The sequence below is a fragment of the Channa argus genome, chromosome 8 (genome assembly GCF_033026475.1).
Source record: "Channa argus isolate prfri chromosome 8, Channa argus male v1.0, whole genome shotgun sequence".
Classification (NCBI taxonomy): Eukaryota; Metazoa; Chordata; class Actinopteri; order Anabantiformes; family Channidae; genus Channa; species Channa argus.
In genome coordinates this window covers 7,418,773-7,443,073 of record NC_090204.1, presented here as the reverse complement: position 1 = coordinate 7,443,073, position 24,301 = coordinate 7,418,773, and the positions used below count along the sequence as shown (strand labels likewise).

Genomic DNA, 24,301 nt, shown 5'->3' with positions numbered 1-24,301 from the left:
TGAATGTGGGAACTTCGTCCTTTAAGTCCATCGAAGCCTAAATTTGTTTCCTAAAAAAAAAAACAAAAAAAAAAAAAACGTTTGATCTATTTCTTGACTAACAAGATAGAAAATGGCTTTAACGAACAATAACCCGAACCTACCAGATTTGTTGCTTGGACGTCTCAGTTTGCTTTATTAAAGACTACGTTACCCTGTATCCTTTGCGCCACCGTAAAGTCTTATGGGTAGGTTACCAACGTCCTTGTCCTACCAAACGCACACCGACTGTCGTCAGGCCAGTGCATCTCTGTCATTTGCTTTTACTGAAATAAAAGTAGATTTTCAGACATGATAGCAGCAAGATTTCTCCGCCGTGCGCTGCCTGTGCTGAGGCAAGCTCGCTCCTACGCCGAAGTAGTCTCCGGTTCTCCGCAGATGTCCTTCACTTTTGCCTCCCCGACACAGGTAATGTTAGCTTGGTAATGTTAGCGTTAGTGGGTAGGCTTCTCGGGCCCAGTTAGCTGTACAGTGAACTTAATGTCGCGTGAAATGTACAGTCACAGTTTGCGCAAAGGTATTTTTACTATTGCAGAGTCTGGTTCTATTGCTAGTAGTATTCGGGTTAATGTAGGCATGCAGTAAACAGATACGGTCTGTGAGAAATGGGTTTGCTTAACTAGCTAACGTTAGCCAACCTAGCTGTCATTCTGTGTCTTTGGCCAACACACATACTTGTAGAGAATGTACAACCAAAGCTTTACTATGTTTTGTATCAGTAACCTTCAAGTGCATTATTCCCCCCATATTATTTCAAACTTGTGTCGTTTACTTTTGTGTAGATCCATTGCGGAACCCTCTCTGAGCAGGAGTATGTTATATGCAGAGCTCTCTAACCTTGAACGTCTTATTGGTCAGGCTATCCCGCCCCATTCACTGGTTTTAATATATTAACTCTACTGGCTTAAAGATCTAGGAGTCCAGTTTCATACAGTGTTGCAGGTCTATTACTTACCTTGCTGCAGATCTGATTTATTGGATGCAGATGATTACATATATGGACAACCAACACTGATGATCAATACCGAGTGCAATAAAAATTGACGTTATATCACATTGTTGTGATTATTGATAAAGCTCAAACCCAATTAGGCGGCTGCATTTTTTTTTGATCTATCACTACTTGTTCTTGTTTTACTGTTGCAGGGCTGTTCACAAGTCACTGAACAAATCTGTCCATCTCGTTTCCAATCTCCAGGTGTTTTTCAAAGAGGCCAGTGTGAAACAAGTGGATGTGCCCACTCTTACTGGTGTGTTCGGTATCCTTCCTGCTCATGTACCAACCTTGCAGGTGCTCAGGCCCGGCGTTGTCACAGTCTTTAATGATGACGGGTCCTCTGTCAAATACTTTGGTAAGTTTGTGCTTTACAGAATCTCACAACAACAATGGTGGACAGGCCAACCACCCAGGGTGTTGTTTCCTTATCACAGAATAATAAAATCCTTTGTCTATGCTTTGACTAAAACCATTTGAATATGATGTCTGTTAAAACACATTCAGAGTTTTTACAAAGACTTTGGCATTCACCAACCTTTTTTAATTTAGGATTTGCTCTTAGGTCAGAACAGATCTATGCACAGTAGACCTAATGTTACACACATTTTGAGTGCTGGTATGTTTTTGTAAAATGGTTATTGGGTTTTCATTGATTCTACAGTTCTATAATGTTAGAGGATTTACATTACAATAATTACAATTACACAATAGAATTTTTACCATTAAGAATTTTTCATAAGTTTCAATTGTCTAATAACAATAATTAAAAATAGTCATAAAAAAATACTACGCTTCAGGTTACATTGCACAGCATCACCATGAAGCGTAGTGTACCACTTCTCAGCAGGTAATAGTGCTCAATGCATCTTTTGGTGTGTTATTTTATATCCACCACTGATGCTACTAAATATGACTGCTCACTTTCAGTTGACTTCCTGAAGCAAAGGCAAAACATTTGGGGAAAATATTGGTGAATAGGGCCTGCTGTCATTTAACATGTAACACACAGAAGGGTATTGTCAGAGACCTTCTCATGCGTGGAAAAACTGTCGGGTCAGAGCAGAAAGCTGAAATGGGGAGAAATGTTTTGTTAACAGGTCATCGGAAAACAAAAGAAGCCATTCCTGATATGAAACTTTGTTAGCACCCTCATTTGGACGTGTGTTCTCATATGCTGATCCTCTGGGAAATTCAGGAATTTCATGTTGCATTGCATATGAAAAACCAAGTCAGTCAGTAACTATTCAGACTGTTTTACATTTGGCTCCCCGTGGTTGTATTACAATTTAAACAACTTGAAATTTTATTTCTACGTTCTGTCTACTAACCTCTGCTCAATAATTCATAATTTCAAAGCGACAAACCTTTTTGCAAATGTATTCAAAACCAAAAAATGTAATCTCTCAAGTACATTTTTCAAGTACAGGAGTCTGGTACACTTGGTACGGATGCCTCTGTACCTTTGTCCAGATAGCAGGAAATTGAGAAGACCCCTGATCCTGGTGGCTGTATGCACACATTTTAGTTGCAATGCATCCTGTTTTGGTGGGAGATGGGTGCTAATGATTTTTCCTGCTATAGTCATTGTCCTCTGTAGGGGTGTGGGGTCTGAGATCTTGCAATTTGCCAGATTGTGGTGGTGTTTGTTAGGTACTTTAAATGACCTGCCTTTAAAAAGTGGCCATGATGAGAGGGGGGCACTTGCTCTTCTCAGCCTACGTACGAAGTGGAGGTGTTGTTGAACCTTCTTTGTCAGTAATGTAGTGCTGTGGGTCCAGTCAAGATCTAGGCAAGTCTTTTTGAAAATTAAAACGGTCAATCATGCACTTGACCACATTTTTGACCGCCACAGCAAAGGATGTAAATACTTTTGTAAGTGAGAGAATGTAGTTTTTCACTTTCAGTTTGTCATTATGGTTTACTGAGTGCAGATTAATGAAATCGTTATTTTATCCAAATCAATTGTCTATCAAATGTTTTTGCAGCAACTGTATATAAAATGCTGTATGCTGTGCAAACAAATGTATCTTATTACAAAATTTATTTCAAAATTTTATAGTAGATCATTTGTTCGAAATCTACAGGTCTGTTTGTTAAGTTATACTTTGGGTGTGTGTGTTTGTGTACAGTGAGCAGTGGATCAGTAACAGTCAACGCTGATTCTTCAGTGCAGCTGCTTGCTGAGGAGGCTGTTTCCTTAGACCAGCTGGACATTGCAGTGAGTACAATATCCACTTCATATAAGTCGTGCACAGTAGAACAACATCTTTTTTTAAAATGTTGATCACAATAACCACCATGCAATTAAATATTTTCCGACTCTCAACAGTTTGCACCAATGTTATAACTCATTGTCTCACAACGTGGTGATGTCAGGATTGTTGCGTCAGTGTAATGAAATTTTAAATTTGGCAGGTTTTTAGCCGAAAAGACACATTTACATTTTCCCTTTTTGATCCATAGATATTTTCTCTATTTATTTTCTAGATGTTTACTCTATCAAGATGAATTTCTGCATTGGAATGTATAAAAACCCTAATGGTCTTGGTTGCATTATCACATGCAGCAATTATCTTTCTAACCTGTGAAGACCTTCAGTGTTTAGGCCTGAGCTTTTCTGCTGGTATGCAATCACTTTTGGATTGGTTTGGATTTTTTAGACAAGCAAAGAATAATGTCTCATATTATTATTTAAATAGTTTTTATGTGTTTATTATGTTTGTAGCTGCAGGTTTGATTTAATTTATCACTTTATTTAAATGTTAGAACATGAAATATTTCAAGTACATTTTGGACACACAGTCTCATTTCTGAGCATCTTTTATTTCCCTACACATTTCCAATTAAAACTGCAATAAAATTGGAGATCTTATTTATGTACCCCATAATAACAAATCAATATTTTTGTTACGGGTTACATAATTTTTATTACAACATTATAATTTTATTTACAACATCCTTTGTCCTTAAACCTTCCCTCTTCCAAAAGCCCCTTAAATGATATAAGAATGAGAAATGGCCTGTATGGTACATACTGGGTTTTAATAGATTCATTAAGAGGGAAATCAGAATGGTAACATGTAAAAGGCCTGAAGTAATCAAAGAATAAGCCAGTGTCTGCAAGTTAACATTTCTTCTCCTCATTGGGATACACTGTGTTGATGAGCTCCTCCCAGCTGATGATTATTCCACTTATCACTGTTGTAGTTGAACATCAGCATTGAGACTTTAGGAGTGTCTTGCTGGTAGGCTTTGTATTTATGCTCACACATTGGGGGTGTCTGACCTTCGGCGATCCCAATTACACTGTAACTTTTTGTCTGTATTATTATTATTATTATTATTATTATTATTATTATTATTATTTTATTATTATTATTTTTTTATTCATTTTTAAATATATGTATAATAAAAGTTATTTTTTTCCTCCCCATCATCTTCCATTCTATGGTAACAATGCACATGGGTCCACACTGTTAATAAGGAAGGAAAGGTCAGTCACTGTTGAGTTATAGCAGATGTGTCAAATCCCTACTGGGAGACCTTTAACTTCCAGCTATGTTTGGCATTTCTTGTTTCTAATCACTACTGTGACAAATGGAGCTTTCACAAGAGGCAGTGGAAATTTTCTGTGCTCATCTTGCTCCCCACTTTTCACTCGTTCACGTTCAACTTTGGTGTAGTGACTTTAACACCCCATTAACCCCAAATGGGTTTTTAGGAGGATTTGAATTAATTAGGCGTTTTTATTCTGTTTTGTTGTGATTCAGGTATTGCTTGGTGGCAATCAAAAATTAAGGTTTTAAACAGGAAGAGGCAGTTACAGATCACACAAAAATGTAACCTATAATGACAAGGTTTACAAAGCTTGTGTTCTAGTAATATAAAAATACTTGGCTTTAGCAATCACTTCCTTGCATTGTTGTTATTCATCAGTTTAACTCATTTGTTTATTTTTTAGGCTGCCAGGGCCAACCTGGAGAAAGCCCAGTCTGACTTAGCCAGCACATCTGATGAAGCAGCAAGGGCAGAAGTTCTGATCAGCATAGAGGCCAACGAGGCCATCGTGAAGGCCCTGGAATAGACCTGTGGTATGACACCTCAGCCTCAGTACCATGATCTCAATATTACTTTTGTTACTTTGTTGAATGCAGTTTAAGATAATTGTATGAGAATGTTCATAGTTGTTGATGACGAAAAGCAGAAATGCCAGGTAAACTGTGGTCATTTACAGTTGGGGGCATAAGTTTGCAGTATAATTTTTTTGAAATGGCAAAACAACAATCTTTTTGTTTTTCATCAAGATAATATTTGATGTTAATAATATTTGAGCTAAAGGTGCACTTTTGTTATGCTAGGTTTAGGGTTAAGTTTGCACTCCAATAAATGCAACTTCAGTATCAGGGCGTGCAAACTTGTTCACCTTACCGTACATCGTCATGTTTTTACAGTCTCATCAAACTGAATGGATGCTTTTGGTTTTCTTTTTTCTCCTCTCTTTAGGGTATCTTTTTGTGATTTCCTGGATGGAATTCAGTGGTCCATCTGTCTCCAGTTCAGTCACGTCAGTGTCCAGAAGATTCCATGCTTGCTTTGTACAGTGGATGAAATTAAAAATAAATTTATTTGGAATTAAGTGGACATGGTGTTTTCTTTAAACCTTTGCCTTCCCCTGCTAGGATTAATAATCAGTGCAGTCCAATTGACTTCTGTTAATTTTCTCGTTTGACATCTTTGTTGTAAAGAGAATCAGTTTGGTAACTTAGAGCAGGCACATGTATCTTTTACAAAACATTTACAACTAAGAAGACCTGCTATCAACTCAAGAGTGCATTTTCTAAATACTGTTTCTTGCCACTTGGGGGCAGCAGACAACTGGATTTTGTATCAGACAATTTCACACAAACTATATCTCAAGGGAATAATGCATAATCTGTCATAGACTGTCTGCTGATTGTGACTGCCTTCAAAAAATTCCATAAAAGAAGGAATAATATTTTGAATCTGCATGTCAACTCCTGCATTCGGGGAAGACTTGACTTTTGCAGACCCACTTGTGGGTTTTTTGGAGCTGTCAGTTGCTGCATTGATTTAAATGTGCTGGCAGTGCTTGCTTGTTGTGAGTGATGACCTCAGACGTCTGTGACAAAGCCAGGAAAAGTCCTTCGCTGCCCATCCTGTGGAAAACTGGGCCTTTCTCTTGTTTCATAACCAGAGGTTTCAGTTCAGACTCACTCTGGGAGTTGCTGACCTCATTCACGTGCTGACTTGAGGCTTTCAGTGCAGAAACCGCAAGCAGTTTATTTTTAATGTCTCTAGGGCCTTTTGTCAAGTTGAAGTACCAGTGTTTACTCAGAAATGCTTGCATGACTGTGCTGATGTGCATGGTGAAACTGCTACTTTGATGGTTTTAAACATTGTGTTGGGTAGTTTTCTTTCTTCTTTACAGGAACATTTCTTTCATTACAGAAAGCCAATAACACTTCTATGATCTGTGAACACTAATGCAGTCGCCAGTTATTAATATCAAATGTGTTGAAATATATTTTTCCACTGATTAGGCGTGTGCTGTGTAGACTTGGAGACTGTGTGACTTGAGTCAGGATCCATTAATAAAAAAAAAAAGTAGTACTCAACCTCTCACACATCCTGTTCTCTTTTCCAGTCTCTTTCATCACATACACATACGCACACATGCACACACACACACACAACAATACTCCCTCATCAGTCAGCCTCAGCGCTTAGAGATGTGAGATGAAACGTTCATGTCCAAACCACCACTTCTTTAATCCAGATTTATGATAAAGAATGTTGAAAACAAAGTCTACTGCATTTTCTATACTGCTGCATGCTTAAAATGCTGCTCTTGTCAATGGGAAGTAAAGGACAATGTGCTTTCTATGTGAACGCTCTGTTCTCTTTGTGTGCAGCCATATAGCTAAGAGTAGGATGTTCCATCTTTTCTGGAAAAGAAGATATTGTAATTGAGGAACCAGGCTTTTGTTTGGTAGGACATCCAGTTTTAGTTTTTGGTGGACTTAGACCAGCACTGGATGCATTTTAATTGACAAAGAATGATTCAAGTCGAAGTCACTAAAACAGTTTCTTCCTGCCACACAGCCTAATGAAGTGGAAGTCTCATAAATGAACTGTATGACCTGAGTGTTGAAGTACATAGATAAATGGTGCTGAGTATCCAGTGAGGGCCCTTACTCGAGCGCCACTTGTCGGTGTTTCAGGGTTGATAAGACCTATGATATTAAGTCAATGTCTATCTCCCATGGATGACCATGTACTGTAATTAAAATCTTCCACCGTCTGCACACGAGAAGAGAATAACATGATACATGCTATGACAATCCAGGGTGTCATCTTTTGAGTGGTACTTTAACACAAACCATCTCCCAGCTTTGTGAGAGCTCAATGGGCTATATTTATGAGCCAACCAAAGCAGGAATAAAGGAGACCTGCCCAAGTGAATCATCATATTTAGGTTGATGTCAGTTCTAAGTTGATAGCAGAGCTGAGTGTCTATTGTTCTGTGAGATTTCAGCTTCAAAAGAGCTCATGACCATAAGGGACTTTGGTGTCACACGCAGTTAAACAAGTTTAAGGTTAAACACTTGTATTAGTCTGTGAAACCAATATTTTATCGAACAAAAATGCGAATTTATTGTTTTTCTTTGAAGTCTGTATGTTAATCTTTCTTTATTAGATTGGCAGACCAAACTAGGGCTGCAATTATAGTTGCAACACTAATATTTACTGTAAACTGCAAACATTTTTAATGATTATTTGCAAAAAACAGTGAAAAAGGCCAATTACAGATTATTAAAATCAAAAGCAAAGTCTTCAAGTTGCCTTTGCTATCTGACCTAGAGTTTCAATCTTACAGACAGAAGCAGCAAATCCTCGAATTTGAGAAGCTTTGATCGACTAAACCTTTTTGTTGCTTAATATTTTAAGTTAGCTTTTGTTAATCAATAACAAAAGCTTTGGCCAGACAATTTACAAACAATTAGCATCAGCTACACATTATACTAAGTGGTGATAATTAGCATTAGCAAAGATTAACTTCCTGTGGTGCATTACCATGTTAGCATTTAGCTCCTCACACAGCCTCACTGGGAGACCTGATCTTCATAATTGACTTCAACAGTTCATTGATCATTACAATACAGTACACTACTGTTCTTATGGTCAGCAATTTATCTAATTTCATCAGATTAAAATAAACTGATGATTTCAAATTGGGTTGGGAAATTTGGAAATAGATGTGAAACCCCAATTTCAAAAAAGTTAGGACAATGTGTAAAACATAATGCAAGGATTTCCTAATCTCATCAACCCATATTTTATTTATAGTAGAACATAAACAAAATATCAGATGTTGAAACTGAGAAATCTGACCATTTCATGGAAAATATTAGCTCATTTTAAATTTGATTGCAGCAACACATCCCCAAAATAGTTGTAATGAGGTGATGGTTACCATTGGGAAACTTCCCTTCTTCTTTTAGCAACTGTCTGTAAATCTCTGGGAAGTGAGGAGACCACTTGCTGGAGTTTTAGGAGAGGAATGTTGCACTTCTATTTTTCTCCCAACTTGTTTGAAATTGGGGTTGTAGTTAGGCTTGTGCCCAGGCTGCACTAAAACCACAGTCAAGCAGCAGGGAGTTAAATTAATCATAAAGAAAGAGCTGAGGCACAATGTACTGGCAGAGGTTCCACGGTGACACACTGGGTAAGACTGTGTGATATTTTCCTGTATGCCTTCAGAGCGTCTTGATTCAGACTGAGTCACCAGCTGTATGGATCAGAATATGGAGTAACTGTAACCTCAGCAGATGAGAGTCTCTCAGTGAATACTCAAACTGAAACCCTCTTCATCTCTTTTATATCAAAGCTCTTATTAGCCTCATGAAATCATAGGACACACTTCACATGCACCCCCATTGACATTTCACTCCTCATGTTAATGATAATTCATGCAGCTGACAGCACCGGGAGGCCTAATAATTTATCAGGCACGGTTATGAAAAAATAAAACGGCATAGAGCAGGCAAGTGACAGATGACACATCAGGGGAGAGCAATCAGATTTTTAAATATGTTCAGTGACTCAGCAAAAAGACACACACCTCTGACTGAAACAATAGACTTCACACGTTGGATTAATCCCTCACTGGAAGTAATGCTTTTTATTTGATTTTACGATGAGCTGAAACATTTTGTCAGTTTTGGTTGTTTGTCTTGCTTTTCTTTCTTGTCCAGCTATCCTAAATTTTTAATCATCTGCAGAGATCTAATTTTTTGTAGTGGTAGGCGACAGGATATTGAGAATGCCTGATGTGTGAAGGCAAATTAGAGACCTGAGAAGAAACTGAGAGGAAATTAAAGGTCCAGGATATTTAAACGCTTTGAGCGATGAGCGAGCAATGACTTTGGGGATGGCAATTTTCCACACTCCAAAATTAAAAGGACCAAAATTACATACATCATGAAGTGTTCATAATCATCTGCCTTAAGACTTTAATGCTCCGTGTATGTTGAAATTTAGTTTTCTTCGGCATGAAAACTGCATGTGTCTGCACCACCTATGAGATATGGTCAAGCACAGCTAAGTGTGCATCAAGGGAGTGAATGGAGGCTCTGCAGCTGTAAGAGAGGCATCCAGAAAGCAGAGCTGATTGAAGTGCTGACCTTTTGGTGGGACTGTGTAAAGAGAGGGCCTGCAGACTCTCAGTCAGCTGTCAGATACTGCATCCAGCCTGGTAGTGGGAGTAGGGCCCTGACACCAGCCTCCCACCACTCTGCCCTGTTTGTGTCATCCATCCCTCCATTTTTACAGTCTTCCATTCCACACAAACACCCACCCACCCGCCAAACACACAACACACACCCAGACACAAACCTCCACACAAACACAAACATATTTCAGCCTGTGCCAGCTAGGTAACATTTCTACAAATAGCAATGTGGGCATTTGGGAGAAAATCGCAAAGCCGCAAACACAGCCTGCTGTAGGGGTGAGATAATCAGCTTTGCGGTAACAGCAAATGGCCCCTGAGTGGCAAGGCAGGTAATCACTGCACTGAGTGCTTTTGTGGGAGGGGGTAAGAGTGCTTTTCCATCCTTATGTGTGTCTCTGCATTTTCACACAGAAATGAGCAGGCCATTCAAAGACACAGATGTATAAAAGTACCACTGTAGTCATGGATAACTGCATATCTAGAACCAACACTGTCTGTACTAAAATAAGAATCCAAAAAACTCCCTAAAATACGTAAACCAAAGATGTCCATGCTTGTGATATATTGTCCTAGAAACTCAGCAATACTAGCAAAGAATTAAAAAGACACAAAAAGGCCTCCACTTCCTAGAAACAGCTCAGGTGAGGCACATTTACATAAGAGGCGTGAAACATGCTGCAGATTTGCTTAATCATACTTAGTGTTATTCCATATCCCCCTATGTTTCGGGTTGTGCACTGCTTTGATGATCTCAGTTACACATTAGCAAAGAAATAAATATCCACTCTTGCTTTTATTGTACATTCAAGGCCCCCATTAGCAGATTTGAGTGGTCTCATGCACATCTCTAAAGCCTTACTATATGCATAAATGATAACTAAAGGATGCAATCACAGGAGATGCAAGTAGAATAAAATCTTCCTTTGAAGAAAGACTGACTAAAGAAGGCTGTGTATGTGTGTGTGTGTAACAGAGAATGTGAGAATGACATGCGGTTGACTTGAGCCAGTACAGATGTGTAAAAAATCCTGTCTTTCCCCTGGAGCTGCTGACAGTCACAATTGTAGTTGTTTGGCATGCCATCTAGAGGTGTCACATGCTGCAGGGTTCAGATGGGTGCATCAGCAGGGTGGGACCCAATCTGTGTGTACACTACAATATGAGTAGATGTGTATGTGAGGCTGCAAACAGTTTTTCACTTTGCATATACACACACAAAGACGCTAAAGACAACAAGGGGGAATTTTAAAGGAAAAACAAGAATCCTCTGAAAGGATTTACTGTGAAGGGATCAGATATCCAATAGATACTGTTTTTATAGAACATAGTACTTATAAACAAATGTAAAACATGATCCAGGAGGACGTTGAGCAACCTGTTTCACCAACAGGATGTAGGAAACTGGACCTTGAATGCTCCTGTACAGATGGTAGAAAGTTGCAGTGGTTTTCACAAGGTTTGGTATCCTGGGGAGGGGTAATAGGAAAAATGTCCTGCAGTCAGCTGACTGTGGGACAGACATGAGTCCTGTATTCAGTTAAGATCAGATGTGAGGAATTAGCACATGATGCTGAGCAGTATCAATTTGTTGTAAACATCGGTGATTCCTATTGGTGCTTGTACCCAAGTAAGTACTTATACAGATGGGAATTAGCTATGGGCAAGTAATCTAAATTGTTCAGCTCATTTAAAATTGTAGGAATGAAAACTCTGAACCTGAACACATTTGGTGTGAGCACAAACTTGCAAACAAACTGAAACAGCTAAAAGGTAAGGACATATAAATAGAGTATGCTTGAGAAATGCTTGAAAATGTAATCTAAATGAAAGTAAGTAAAACCTTAAGTAAAACAGTAAAGTAACTGATATATGTGCAAATATTCAAAAGTAACTGATAACAGACACAGAATAAATACTGATATTGTTTAGTACAAAATAACTTAACGATTTAATGGTTAATAATAGTAATAGTTATAATAGGAGGCTGAAATAAATAGTGGTTATTTGTTTTGATGTAACAGGACCAGTTGGGGGAAATGCTGCTTTACAAGAACAGGCAACCTTACGTGTCTTGGCAGACAGGTAGTACACTTGCCACCTGTGTAACACATTATGTTACAGTAAAGTCCCTGCAGTGGCCTGACGTCACAGCTGTATCATAACTAACAGTAATGCTCAGCAAATGCCACTAATCCTGGCCTAGACACTCGACCAAACACTGATCCCTTGCCTCAAATAACAACTGATTGCTCCACTGTCTATTTGCAGTGTTAGTCATCTCTTGGATGAATGTAATTTTCCTGTAATCGTTCCCCTCTCCTCCGTTCTGATCTGTCAGTCCCATGTGATCTGTCCATCAGGCCCAGGACGTGTTTTTCTGGAACACTTTCACACACATTTCCCTATAGTGTGTCTTCAGCTTGGTTAAACTGCTCTGTTGCATGTTTCCAAAACATCTGCTGGATCTGTCTGGGCACGTGAGGACGCTTTCACACTTGAGAACACATATACACACACACTTATCATGAAAGTGGAGCTGGTTATATTGTTTCTCATTAAATTGCATGGTTAGCACAGGTGGTGGCCCGGACATATACCTGTGTGTGTGTGTGTGTGTGTGTGTGTGTGTGTGTGTGTGTGTGTGTGTGTGTGTGTGTGTGTGTGTGTGTGTGTGTGTGTGTGTGTGTGTGTGTGTGTGTGTGTGTGCTTAACCACAACATGCCAAAAGGGGAATTGAGGCAGTGTGCCACAGGAGCACCTCCGGGTTGCCTTTCCTTCCTCTTGAGCTGCATTGAAACCTCATGTCATGGTATCAGTTCCGCCACCTGTGCTGTTTTGAAACTTTCCAACTGACACAGGATTTCTTAAAATCTTAGTGATGTCACATTACAAGGCAATGAGAAATCCTTAGTTAAAATATGACCCTTTAACGAAAGGTATTTGCCTTTATTCTTGTAAAGACAGTAATGGCACTATAACCAGTTAGCATCATGTAAGCCAGGTGCTCTGTTGAGTCATAAACAAAGTAGGTTGCAAAGAACACACGGGATGAGTAAACATTATTTTTAGAGGTTAGCATTTGTACCATTTGTCTTTAACATTTTCCTGGTGGATCTAAAAAAATGGCTGAATATAACAACATAACAAAATTCACCACCTTTCATTTTGCATAGCGTATTTAGGAAGGGCCTCTGAAATGTTCATTCTATGTAATTCATCACCGGAAATGTGAGGCTCATAAATTGGAAAACAACTTCAAACACCTTCGGAACAGTTCATGCCACTGGCAAGTTTAAATTAGAGAAAACGCAGATCCCAAAGCAGATCCCCCAAAACTACATGTGACACACCTCACTAGATGAACAGTGTAAACATGTTCCCCTTTAACCTTCACCAATTGCGTTAATCCCCCCAGTCCTCTCACTTATGTATGCTTCTGTCCCCAGAGTGACTGACAACTCATTGTGGCTTCATAGTCACAAGCCTCTTCGCTGATACACTGTAGGAAAATATGCTAACAAGCTAGTTTCCACCTCGGGCACTCAAGCAGGCAGGAATAACTGCCTTAACACGCATGGTCCAGCTCTGGATTCAACCACTAGGGCAGCAGCACGAATAGCTGGGGAAGCGTCCAACAAAAAAATTTTAAACACTGAAAAAGTGATGAGGGAGAATAATTATATCTATGTGTAACCTTAAGATTGCATAGCTGATGGATTAATAGAATAATATGTCACAATGATCAAATTTGTTAATTTTATCTTATACAAACACCATCATTTCCTTTTCAGCTGTAACATACCTGTAATATTCCACCACACACTCATGCTGCCTTTTCTGCCTAAAACCAAATGCCAGCGTGGATTCCTGCTGACACTCTGCTGGATTCCTGTCCCCCTTGACCCCTCTCTCTCTTCTACATTGGACTTTCCAGTCTTTTAGCATCAGGGACAGAAAAGTCATGTCAATGACAGCAATTTAAAATATTTGCAGCATAGCATTATACACTGTACCATTTACACTGCAGAGGCTGAAACTTAACTTTCCTCCATTTCACCAATAGTCTGTGTAACTCTGCTTTTGGCTGCTGTGTTGTAACTTTGCAGTCTATGTAAGAACTAGCTCTTATTGCATGAGTGTCTGTTTCATGTGAGTTCAGTCAAGGCCAGACATCCTCAGAATGCAGTCACTGACTGACGTGGAGACATGGGAGGTGGAGTTGTTCCATGACTCCAAATAGAAGGCCAAAGCACTTTCTGAATGGCTCTGAAAGGTCAAATAGATGGTCTCCAGTATGGAAGCATTTCTACTGTACAGTATCTTTTAATGGTCATAATCATTAATCAGCATCAGCATATTTTTGTTTGAGGAAAACTTTTGTCAAACATGGTACAGGAATTGTTAGGTGTACTTAGTTATGAGATTAAACCACGTTAAGATGTAGTCAGTTCTTATTTTGGCATGAGAACATAGGAGATCATGCTATGTCTGATATTGTTTAATTTAATGTTTACAAACCACTCCATTGCATTATTCAAAAAATAAAATTTTAAATTAAGTCGAGCAATTGCCCAAAAATGTTTTCGCCACAAACTATGTGTGTATGTGCCTAACCATCTAGTTAATTATTACGTAGTCTACTGCCTGTCAACAATTCAGAGGTCAAATATCATATTGATTGCAGCTGACGTCACACTGAACATCAACAATAAAAGCGTCACATGAAGAGAAGTAAGCCACTAAAGGTGTTTGCACTCTTGGATTCAAAGACTTGGAAAACCTTAGTCATGATCTCATTAAACAATGAATCATGAAGGTTTTTTCAGTAAGTCCATGAAAATACTGATATCGGGGCTGAGATGGATATATTTTATAATTATGTAAACATTTCATCTGCACCCTCAAAAGCTCAAGCAGAAAACCTTTATATTTTATAATCTACACATATCCACAAGCTTCAGAGGCCGAATTCACCTGATCTTGACAAAACGTTTAACTTTATGATGAAACGCTAGTACCAGTAAAATGCTGCCCCCGCTTGCATTTGTAGTGTCATATTACCCTTTAGACTGTCTCTGAACTGGCACATCACAGCCATCCCACCAAGAAATGTGTCTGATTATATAAATGTTTTCATCCACAGTCTTGTGCAACAAACACTGGTGAATGCTCAATAAACACGTCCTTATCAAGCAGTCAACACCAGACACATCAGCTGGTATAAATAGACACAACTGACTAATTGACTGTGAACTCATAGTTGGCTGAGTGGCTGTATCGTGTAACATCAAACAGAAATAATATACATGACTAAACATAGACAAGGCCAAAGACTGGTGGAGTGAGTGAGGTAAGGTTAGTTATCGTTTGGTTTTACGTGCTTCAGGCATGTTGATGAAGGTTAAGGCCAACATGATGGTGAGAGACAGGACCAAGATGACAAACAACTGCAGTCAGTTGAATCAAGACTGATGAGATCTGTCTCTGAAAGACTGTTTTTATAAGCCCCATGCTTCCTTTCATGCTGTAGTGTCAGACAACCGATACAGCGAGCATTAATAAAGCAAATAAAGGAGTGATGATGACTGCGTTTGTTTGGGTAATCTTTGTTTGATATACACAATTCAGGCTAATAATATAGTTATTTCAATAATCTTAATACTGAATGCGTATTATTATTATTATTATATTATTATTATTATTTAAATTGTACATATGTTTTTACAAGAATAATAGTATACAGATATGCAACGGGCTCCCCGAGGCTGCACTTCAGCGCAATTCTAATGCCAGAAAGCTAACATGCTCACATGTCACGTTAGCATTCTGACATTTGATGTAGGAATGTCATTAGATTTGCAAATATTTAATCGTAAGCACAAATTTAAGCTCTGTATTGAATTTCATGTCAATCCATTTATTAGCTGTTGATATAAATGACTCCAGTCCGTAAATATTAAGATTACAAAAAATGGCTCACCAAAATCATCAGCATTCATCCTTCTGGGACCACATATCATATGTCTGTTCACATTGTCAGTTCATCTAATTGTTGTGTAACATAATAGGCTAATGTCAAAGTGGTGGCTACAAACAAAGATAAATAACAACATAGCTCAACAGAATGTTTGTATTAGGAATATGTGTTTTAATTAGTGTTTACTTGTTTATCGTAATAATGGAAGTATCTTGATTGAGTATAACTGCACTCATTCCAGGAGAAAAAAAACAACGCATTAGAATCACTGTCCAATCATAAAAGTCACATGGTTAAGAGTAATCATGTTTTCAGAGTGCTCAATCATGAATTTATTTCTTAATTCTCAGCAGCCGTGACTTTTAATCGCTTTGGGATCACTACCTGGTTTTATAAGCTCACTACATTTTAGTAAAAGTTTCTGGTTCATGTTGAAGAGCAACAGGATAAGCTACCCGCTGTGTGGGCGGTGGAGCTGTCGCAGCAGAACAAACGCTGCCTTGCTTGTGGACGGGGTTAAATTGAAGCCTCTCCTTTGATCAGTAGTTATACAGATACAGAGGGTCAGTGCAGCCATCTCTGTGTGACTCATTTTTGTCTCATGGTATTCCACCCATGCACAGTAAATATTTAACCACACATCACAGGTGGCATTCTGTTTTCCGTATCTAAATGCACCTCTTCTCTGAAATGATGCTGTCATTTCACTGATTTCAACAATAATGCTCAATGGTTTTTTATCAAGTGCCAGGAAAGTGGCATGCAGGGAAAAGGCCACATTCATTTGCATGTTACTGTTAATCTTTTTCGGAGGAAACCCTGAATGGAGGTTTACTTTATTGAACATGTTTTAAATTTTAGACCCCCAGTTAGAGATAGGTGTCTGCTAAAGAGCAGTAAGCACGAAGTACGTTGAACTCTCTTATGTGGAATTACTGCTGTTATCATGAAATACAAACACAGACATGGAAAAGAGGAAGAAAGGGGATGAGGGTGGGGGCAAAGCCTGGAAACTTAGAGAAGGTGGGGGTGGAAAAAGAGAGCAAAAGAGGGACAGTGGGGAAAAGAGGGAGGGAGAGAAAAAGTGCAATTGCAAGAGAGTGAACCAGGGAAGGGGGCAGCAGAGCCAGAGGGAGACGGGAATGGATGACGTAGTCAGTGGGGAAGGAGGGCTATTTTAAGAATATGATAGGGCGAACGTTGCTGCGCACTCCTCTGGGCTAACGTCACAGACAAGATCAACTCTCTGCATGACCTGCCAGCCCGATCATGTGACCCATAATGACCTTTGCTAGGAGTGAATAGATTACTGCATGGCAACTGCTGGGCAAAGAACTACTGTAGGGAGCAGATACACTGCTGCAGAGAAAACTGCAGGAGAAAGTAAAAGGACAGCAAAGATAGAAAGAACATTTAAGAGTCTTTCACTTTGGAAAAGAAGTGGGGGTTGTTGGTGGTAAAAGCAGAAGGACAGATAGAAAGAACAATTAATTAAGCAAGAGTGTGAATGCAAAGACCAAGGGTGGAGAACTGAAAGACAACAGGAGACATATAAAACAATAGAGCACCAGCCAAGATCCAGTTAGCCTACAGCTAAGGCTACCCCCAAGCCTAGGATGGAGGAGGATTAGTGGGCAAGCATTCTGGAGTGTGTGTGGGTGTGTGTGGAAGTATTCAACCATGTGGGAGGAGAGCAGGGCTATTTGGCAAGTTCTGAACTTGCTTGCACCAACAAAGGAAATGCCTGCATCTGGTATTCATCACTGTGTACTGTACACACACACACACACACACACATGCACGCACGCACACACACACACACACACACACACACACACACACACACACACACACACGCCTATCTCCTATCTGTTTTCTTTCAGCGCAAAAGTGTTGGGAGGACTGGTGCACATCAAAAGATGTTGCCCTTAAACTGATTTGGTGTCTCCTCTACACCTTAAAGAGCAGAATTCTTACAACTGATAGTACTCAGTGAATGGGTTGAGCCATTGCAAAAGTCATATCTTTGTTTTACCAGAAGTAATACGCAAGAAGTCCATTCTACATTGCCAAAACCACCTACCCAGCCACCCACACTTCCTGCCCTGCGTGTCTCTCTCTCCTCCACTCTCTCTCACTCCAGTTTTATTCCAGTCTCTCTCTGTCTCTCTCTCACACATGTTCTGCTCTGTTCTATTTTATACACTCCACGCCGACATCTAACCTTCGTCGGACCACCAGTCCATGTGGCACTATGCTGTGGGCTGTCAAACAGACAAATAAATAAACAGACCTAACACCCTCCCATCTTGGATGAGTTTCACAGCTATAAAGGTTCTTATCGTGCCCGGCTTGTGTCCTGTGGGCGGATTTCATTAGCTTATTTAGCACATTCAGCCCAGTTCCAGGCTGAGTCCTATTGTGGGCCTTTTAGTGTGAGCAGACCAGCTCTGTAAAAGGCAGCAATTATCAGGTCCACTTTGTGGGGGTGTCAAATTTACACCATTTGGATCAGGCTTTGCAGTTAGTGGTTGACAGGCCTGGGTATGGGGTTTGGGACTACAGTGCTGCACCAGTAGTAGTCTATGAGTCGTGCAGCATCACGACACAAGAGAACCTGTGAAGACAAATGGTTCGGCACACATGAGCAGAATATGGAACGCAGTGTGAACTATCCTGTTACAAACGTGATAGGCTAAGCCCTAACAGTACATCGCATTCTCACAATAGTACATCGTATTCTCCGAAGATCCATGCGGAGGCTCACATCACAATGGTTGGATGATTCACATTACTAAGCTACTGCAAGCCACTGGTTTTAATTATAGATACATAAATACATTGCATTAAGGAATAGTTTGAGATTGGGGAATACACTTATTTGCTTTCGTGCCAAGAGTTGGATGAGAAGACAGATACTGGTGTCATGTCTTTACACTGAATATGAAATTATACCAGGAGACCATAACTCAGCTTAGGCTAGAAACTGAAAAACAAAGCCTGAGTCACTTCAAAACAAATATGCAATTAAACCACAACATTTTGTTTTAAAACTTTTTACATAATCTTCAAAGGCACTCCAGCTGTTTGTTCCTGTTTCCACTCTTGCTGCAATGCTAAACTATGCTGTGTCCTGGCTTTAGCAATGTATTTAGCTTAGGTATAGGAGTTACATCCCCTGCTGTTTAACTCTCAGCAACAGACCAAGTAATGTTGAAGTGTTTCTGTGTACAAAGCAACCTGTGAATTAATTAACACCATAATCAAAATGCAGTTATGCTACTGTAAAAAAAAGTTATTATACGTTATGATCATTATCTGTAACATTTTCTGATTAAAAAAACACATCGATAAACCCACACATTCACATGCTGAGGCACGAGAAATGGCATTTGATTACAGACTTTGTACGGAGTGTACATCTCATCAACTTCACCTGCCACCTCAATGATAAATGAATGACTAACATGTTCTAAACATGATATAAAAGCAAACAGCACATAATGTTATCATTTTGCATGCACACACACACACTGTATGATAAATGTGCCATCTGTAGTGAATGAATACAGCAAAGCTTATTGTGAAATATCTGGATGATATCCAGTGTGCCACAGGGAGCTATTCAGAGGTTACTGACTTTAGTCATAACTCACTCATTCAGCAGTAACTGAAATACGTAAACTTTGAAATATGTACCCTTGATGATGTTCAGATTCACTTGTGAGTCATTAAATCTACATGTAGAAATTGCAAGATGTAGCATCTTCACAGAAAGTTACAATAAAAAGTTTGCAGGATGCTCTAACTGGGGGACTGGTTGAAATGTCCCTGGCTTGGATGTTCAGAAGTTACTGTAAGCTGTGACTGTGACAAAATCATAGTCTGATGTGACACTTTCTTTTCTTGTCCCCTCTCGTTGCACGTTTGGCACATTTTTTCTCTCTTACTTTCTTGTGCTGACACTCTCTCTGGCACGTTGTATGTTTTAGTGTGTAAAGCCGCAGAGCCTTGGGATGCATCATCAGTCATCTGTGCTGTGAGCCCGGAGGGTGTGCGGGTGTGCGGGGAACTTCAAACAGGGCTCCTCCTGCAGGTGTGGGATCAGAGGCCCTGTCCACAATGAAATCCTTCCCACTCCCCTGCAAGTCCTCATCTCTATGCTCTCTGATGACTTACCCTAAATTGTACCTCTTTTCACTCATCGCTCAGTGAAGAAGTACTCATCATTTACTTAACTAAAAGTAGCAATACACAGTGTAAAAATTCCCTGTTGCAAGTAAAATCTAAGCATTGAAAATAAGTACAAGTTCAAAAGTTAAAAACACACTTTGATGTGCCATAAGTAAATGTACTCATTATTCAGAAAGACTCGTGGAGCTGGTAATAATTGAGCTTAATAACTGAAAAACTTTATACAGTGTTTTTATGATCATGGGCAGTTTGTCAATTTCACGCCAGGGATTAATGCATTCTTATTATGCTCTATGATGTAAGTAAAAAGTTACCACAGAAGTACTAACTGCAGCTATTAAATACACGTAGAGGAATAATATTTGCCTATTAAATATATTAGTCAAAGTATTAAGTAGGAGAAAATGGAAGTACTTAAGTGGAAATATATCAAAATTTTACTTAAGTACAGTGCTTAAATAAATATAGTCAGTTACTTTCCACCACTGACCACAAGTATGACCACGTCTCTTCCAGCTGGGAAGATATGTTGCTAGATAATTATCTAATAACTTATCTATATCTGTAGCTTACCAGGTATTTGTATTTATATATAATATGTTATAATAATAATAGTAGTATAGAAATCTTACAGGCCTCCTGCAGCCCAGGTTTTGTTTGAATTTCGGCAATCTGTTTTTCAGCAAGGCATTTAGCATTTGAAAGGCCACACAAAGGTCACTGTTACATCCTTTTTGACTGGAATTTGGGCTAGTAGACTGTGTTTTGTTATTATTTTTGATTTTACATACTCACATGTCTGATGTGTGATGTCACATGGTTATATGTTTCTGTGTGAATGTGAATCTATAAAAAATTTGATTGTCAGAATCGCTTACAACAGCAGCATGCCTGTCATCATGATTCAAATTGGGTATGATCTGGTTTGTAGTATAAAAGCCACTGTGTCATCTGAATATGAAAAAATGGCCAAATCAACATTATGAAATAAACAAAGGCATTGTAAAATGGATATTTTGAAATACTGATGAGTAGTTTTAAATAAAAAGGAATCCACTGTAAACTCTGTTATGGTGAAATAATCAGCTGAGCCTTGTACATTCATTGCATTATGAATCACAATAGGGCCACGGCTTCAGTTACGCCCTTTATCTGTATTTTTACATGTTTTGTATTACTCTGTTAGAAAACACTAGATCGTTCTCTCCAGATATTTAGTGTCATGGGATTTTGCCACAAATACAGCTTCAGACAAAACCTCCCTTTCTTAAGACAAATGTGTTATCTCTGAATATCTGTGCTAAGTTCACTGCTGAATATCTGTGCTAAGTTTACTGCTAAGTTCACTTTCTGTATTCTTCTGTGTAATTATTCTGTGCCCCTCCCTTTGTCACTGCATTTCCACTTCTAACCTAGTGTCCCCTTATCTAGTAACCCTTATTACTACTGTGTTCCTTGGTTCTTTGAGACCACTCAGCCTGCAAACACCATTCTAACAGCTAAATGTACAAATGATTGAGAAACCTTTCACATTTACAGTATCAGGCATTTATGTTTTAATCGATACTGCCTCAAACAAAAGGTCGATGAATTAGAGACACAAAAAGATCTTGTCCTCGTTAGCTTGAAAATAACACAAATAAATAACATATAATATATAACAAAATAAATAATCATCACATGGGATGTTGATCCAACATGCACTTCACACACATTTCTTTGTCTGTTGTATTTGTAGTGCATGTTTGTATGAGTACACCTGTCCAACTATTTCAGAGCCACCCTCGCATCTGTCAGAGAGCGAGAGAGACGCACCCGGTATGATCAGCTTAATAATTCACGCCGTTTGTATAAGCATGCAAGGTATGCGAGCATCCTCATGTGTAAGCTTCCACTGGTAACACTGCAAGCACTTTGTGGCGATGGCCGGTGAGGTGTGTCTGTCCTACTCACAGCCACTAAGGGTGAATCAGACGGAAATGGTGGCAGGAGAACAACAGCAGCAGGCTGAATGTGTCTGGCATGGTTAATTTTTCTCCCCAGGCAGAGGGCGGCCCACTTGTGACTTTGATAGATAGGAATGCTGCTCACCCACACACACACACACGCCTACACATGTCCCACACACTCAGGCTCTCACACAACAACTTGCGGGTTGTTGCTCACGCACAGACACAGATACACAAACTCGTAGATGGGTCCACACACAGGCTGCTCTGTCCCACAAGATCTGATATCCAATGTGAAATGTTTACGACCCACCCACGCGGCCTTCCTCCCTTGTCAATAAACTCTTCCCAGAAGTATGTGTGATGCATTACCATGAACACGGCTGCATATGGGGGTTGCTCTTGCATCCTCCATCACAGGCTTATCCATGTGCATCCTACTGCACCCTGCAGCTCACAGTGAAAACCATTTGGCTTCTAGGCTGTGTGATGATAAACCTGTGCATTAACACAGTCCTTTTACTTAATCAGAATATGATTTGTCACATTAGCACAGATAAAATGAGGGGACGCACTATCTGGAGCCACTGAAGATTAAAACAAACGACATAGTGAAAGGAGGTCTCTACAAAAACACTTAACACCCTACACTTTACTGAAGAGTGCCATTTAGATTATAGTGTCAAGTTCAAGATTACTGTAAATGTAGAGTTAGACTTTTGTCAGAAAACAGTGTCAAAGGTTATGGGATTGTCAGCTCAAACACCACAAGGTCTAATTCGGGTAAATAAGATCAGAGTGTTCTGCATGACCTGAGCTATGCTGACGACTAAGCGTGCTGACGAGCTCATTCTGCTTAAAGCAGAACTCGACTCTCAAGCGGCCCAAGTGACAAACATCAATGCAGGGCAGATTAACTTCTTTGGTCTTGTACTCACACAGATCCTGTAATGTGCTGCTGCCAGCATGACGAGCGTCAAAACAAAATACGGAGGGAGTTAATTCAAAAGAGCAGCTTTTGACTCAAACAAAGGGTTGTGTTTCATATAGAGGAGGGAGTTTGAGCAGCTCCTTTCACTTTGTTCCACTGAGTCAGCATCTCCCAGATAGAAATAAAGAGATGGAGGCAGATAAAGAGAAAGAGGGAGCAGTTGGGGCCAGCCAAAGACATGCACCTGTGAGATAATGCCAGTGTTTTATCTGAACACACACTGTTTTCTCTGTTTCTCAAACACACACACATACACAAGGCTGATTCAGTTCTCAGACAGTGATAATATACTGGTGAGGCGCAACGTCCCCTGCACAGCAGGGAGGAGTGTGTCTGGGTAATCAGACAGACAGTCTGTGCTGGTCCTGACGCTGGAAGGAAGGACAGTTCTTGGCTGGAGCACGTTAGCATTTCCCGTGGCAGAGTTAGGCCTTTTTTTCTGTAACACATTGCACAACATCTCTCGTCCTTGAGGTGAACGTCACCATCGTGATAATCACATATCAGAGCTACATGGATGTAATCATTGCACAGGCACATTAGAATAAATTGCCCTAGTATGTCTTCATTCAGTGGTAGAAGCAGTTAAGTGCAGTACAAGCGTATGATACTTGTACTTGAGTGGGTCGACTGTGTGGTATGTTATACTACTATTCCACTGGACTTCAGAGGAAAATATTGTACTTTTTCACGTCCTTATTTATTTGACAGTCATAGTCATTAGCATAGACACTTTGCAGATTATAATTTGACAACATTCTAATCAAAACGTAAACATATGCTTGGTGCATAGTCATAGATTTAAATAATAAACCATGTAAGAGGGTTAGAAAATAGCCTTACTCTGACTATCTGAAACATTTCTTAGTGCTTATTTTTGTGCTGATGTGCACAATGAGCTAAAGTACATTTAACGACAAAACACAGAGGGAACAGATTCTTCTTTACAGTATATTGTGGAATTTCTACTTATTAATTGATGCTTCCATCGCTCCTGATTGTTGTTGATGTTGTTTTGTTTTGTTTTGTTTTTTACAAAAGAAGCACTATAACATTATCAAGTTTTTGCCTGCAACACCCGGGAGTAAAGAACTGGACCTTTTTCTAGTAAAACCATAGTGATTTCTTGTGAGAAATAAACACAACTTGTCCATCATGCTGTGATCAGATGCGCATTTCTTCAAACACAGACGCATCTTGAGGTAAAGTTTTTGTTTATCGCTCTTCGTGCTCCGGTATCCAGGGAGCCTGTTTACCTGTTCCGTTGCCCGGTGACATTTTTCTCTCTGTCGTCAAAGATTGTCAACACCCCTAACATCGCCAAAGCGTTCATTTCATTGACATGCTGTTAAGGTGGCGGTGATCTGTTTCTATTCAGGTACCCGCTACCATTAAAAGC

The 24,301-nt window shown here is 39.5% G+C and overlaps 1 protein-coding gene across 1 annotated transcript; it reads left to right on the top strand.

Moving 5' to 3' along the window:
- The first annotated feature begins 212 nt into the window (after nt 1-212).
- atp5f1d (ATP synthase F1 subunit delta) lies at nt 213-5,672 on the top strand. Its single transcript, XM_067513464.1, has 5 exons — nt 213-447; nt 1,238-1,391; nt 3,166-3,254; nt 4,998-5,127; nt 5,540-5,672. The coding sequence occupies exons 1-4, from the start codon at nt 331-333 to the stop codon at nt 5,118-5,120; spliced, it is 483 nt and encodes a 160-aa protein (XP_067369565.1). The 5' UTR covers nt 213-330; the 3' UTR covers nt 5,121-5,127; nt 5,540-5,672.
- The last annotated feature ends 18,629 nt before the right edge of the window (nt 5,673-24,301 follow it).

What these genes read in the sequence shown, in the direction of transcription:
- atp5f1d (XM_067513464.1), top strand. Translation starts at nt 331, where the DNA reads ATGATAGCAGCAAGATTTCTCCGCCGTGCGCTGCCTGTGCTGAGGCAA. An exon ending in CTTTTGCCTCCCCGACACAG is followed by an intron (nt 448 to 1,237) that starts GTAATGTTAGCT and finishes TCCAATCTCCAG; the next exon opens with GTGTTTTTCAAAGAGGCCAG. An exon ending in TAGACCAGCTGGACATTGCA is followed by an intron (nt 3,255 to 4,997) that starts GTGAGTACAATA and finishes TTTATTTTTTAG; the next exon opens with GCTGCCAGGGCCAACCTGGA.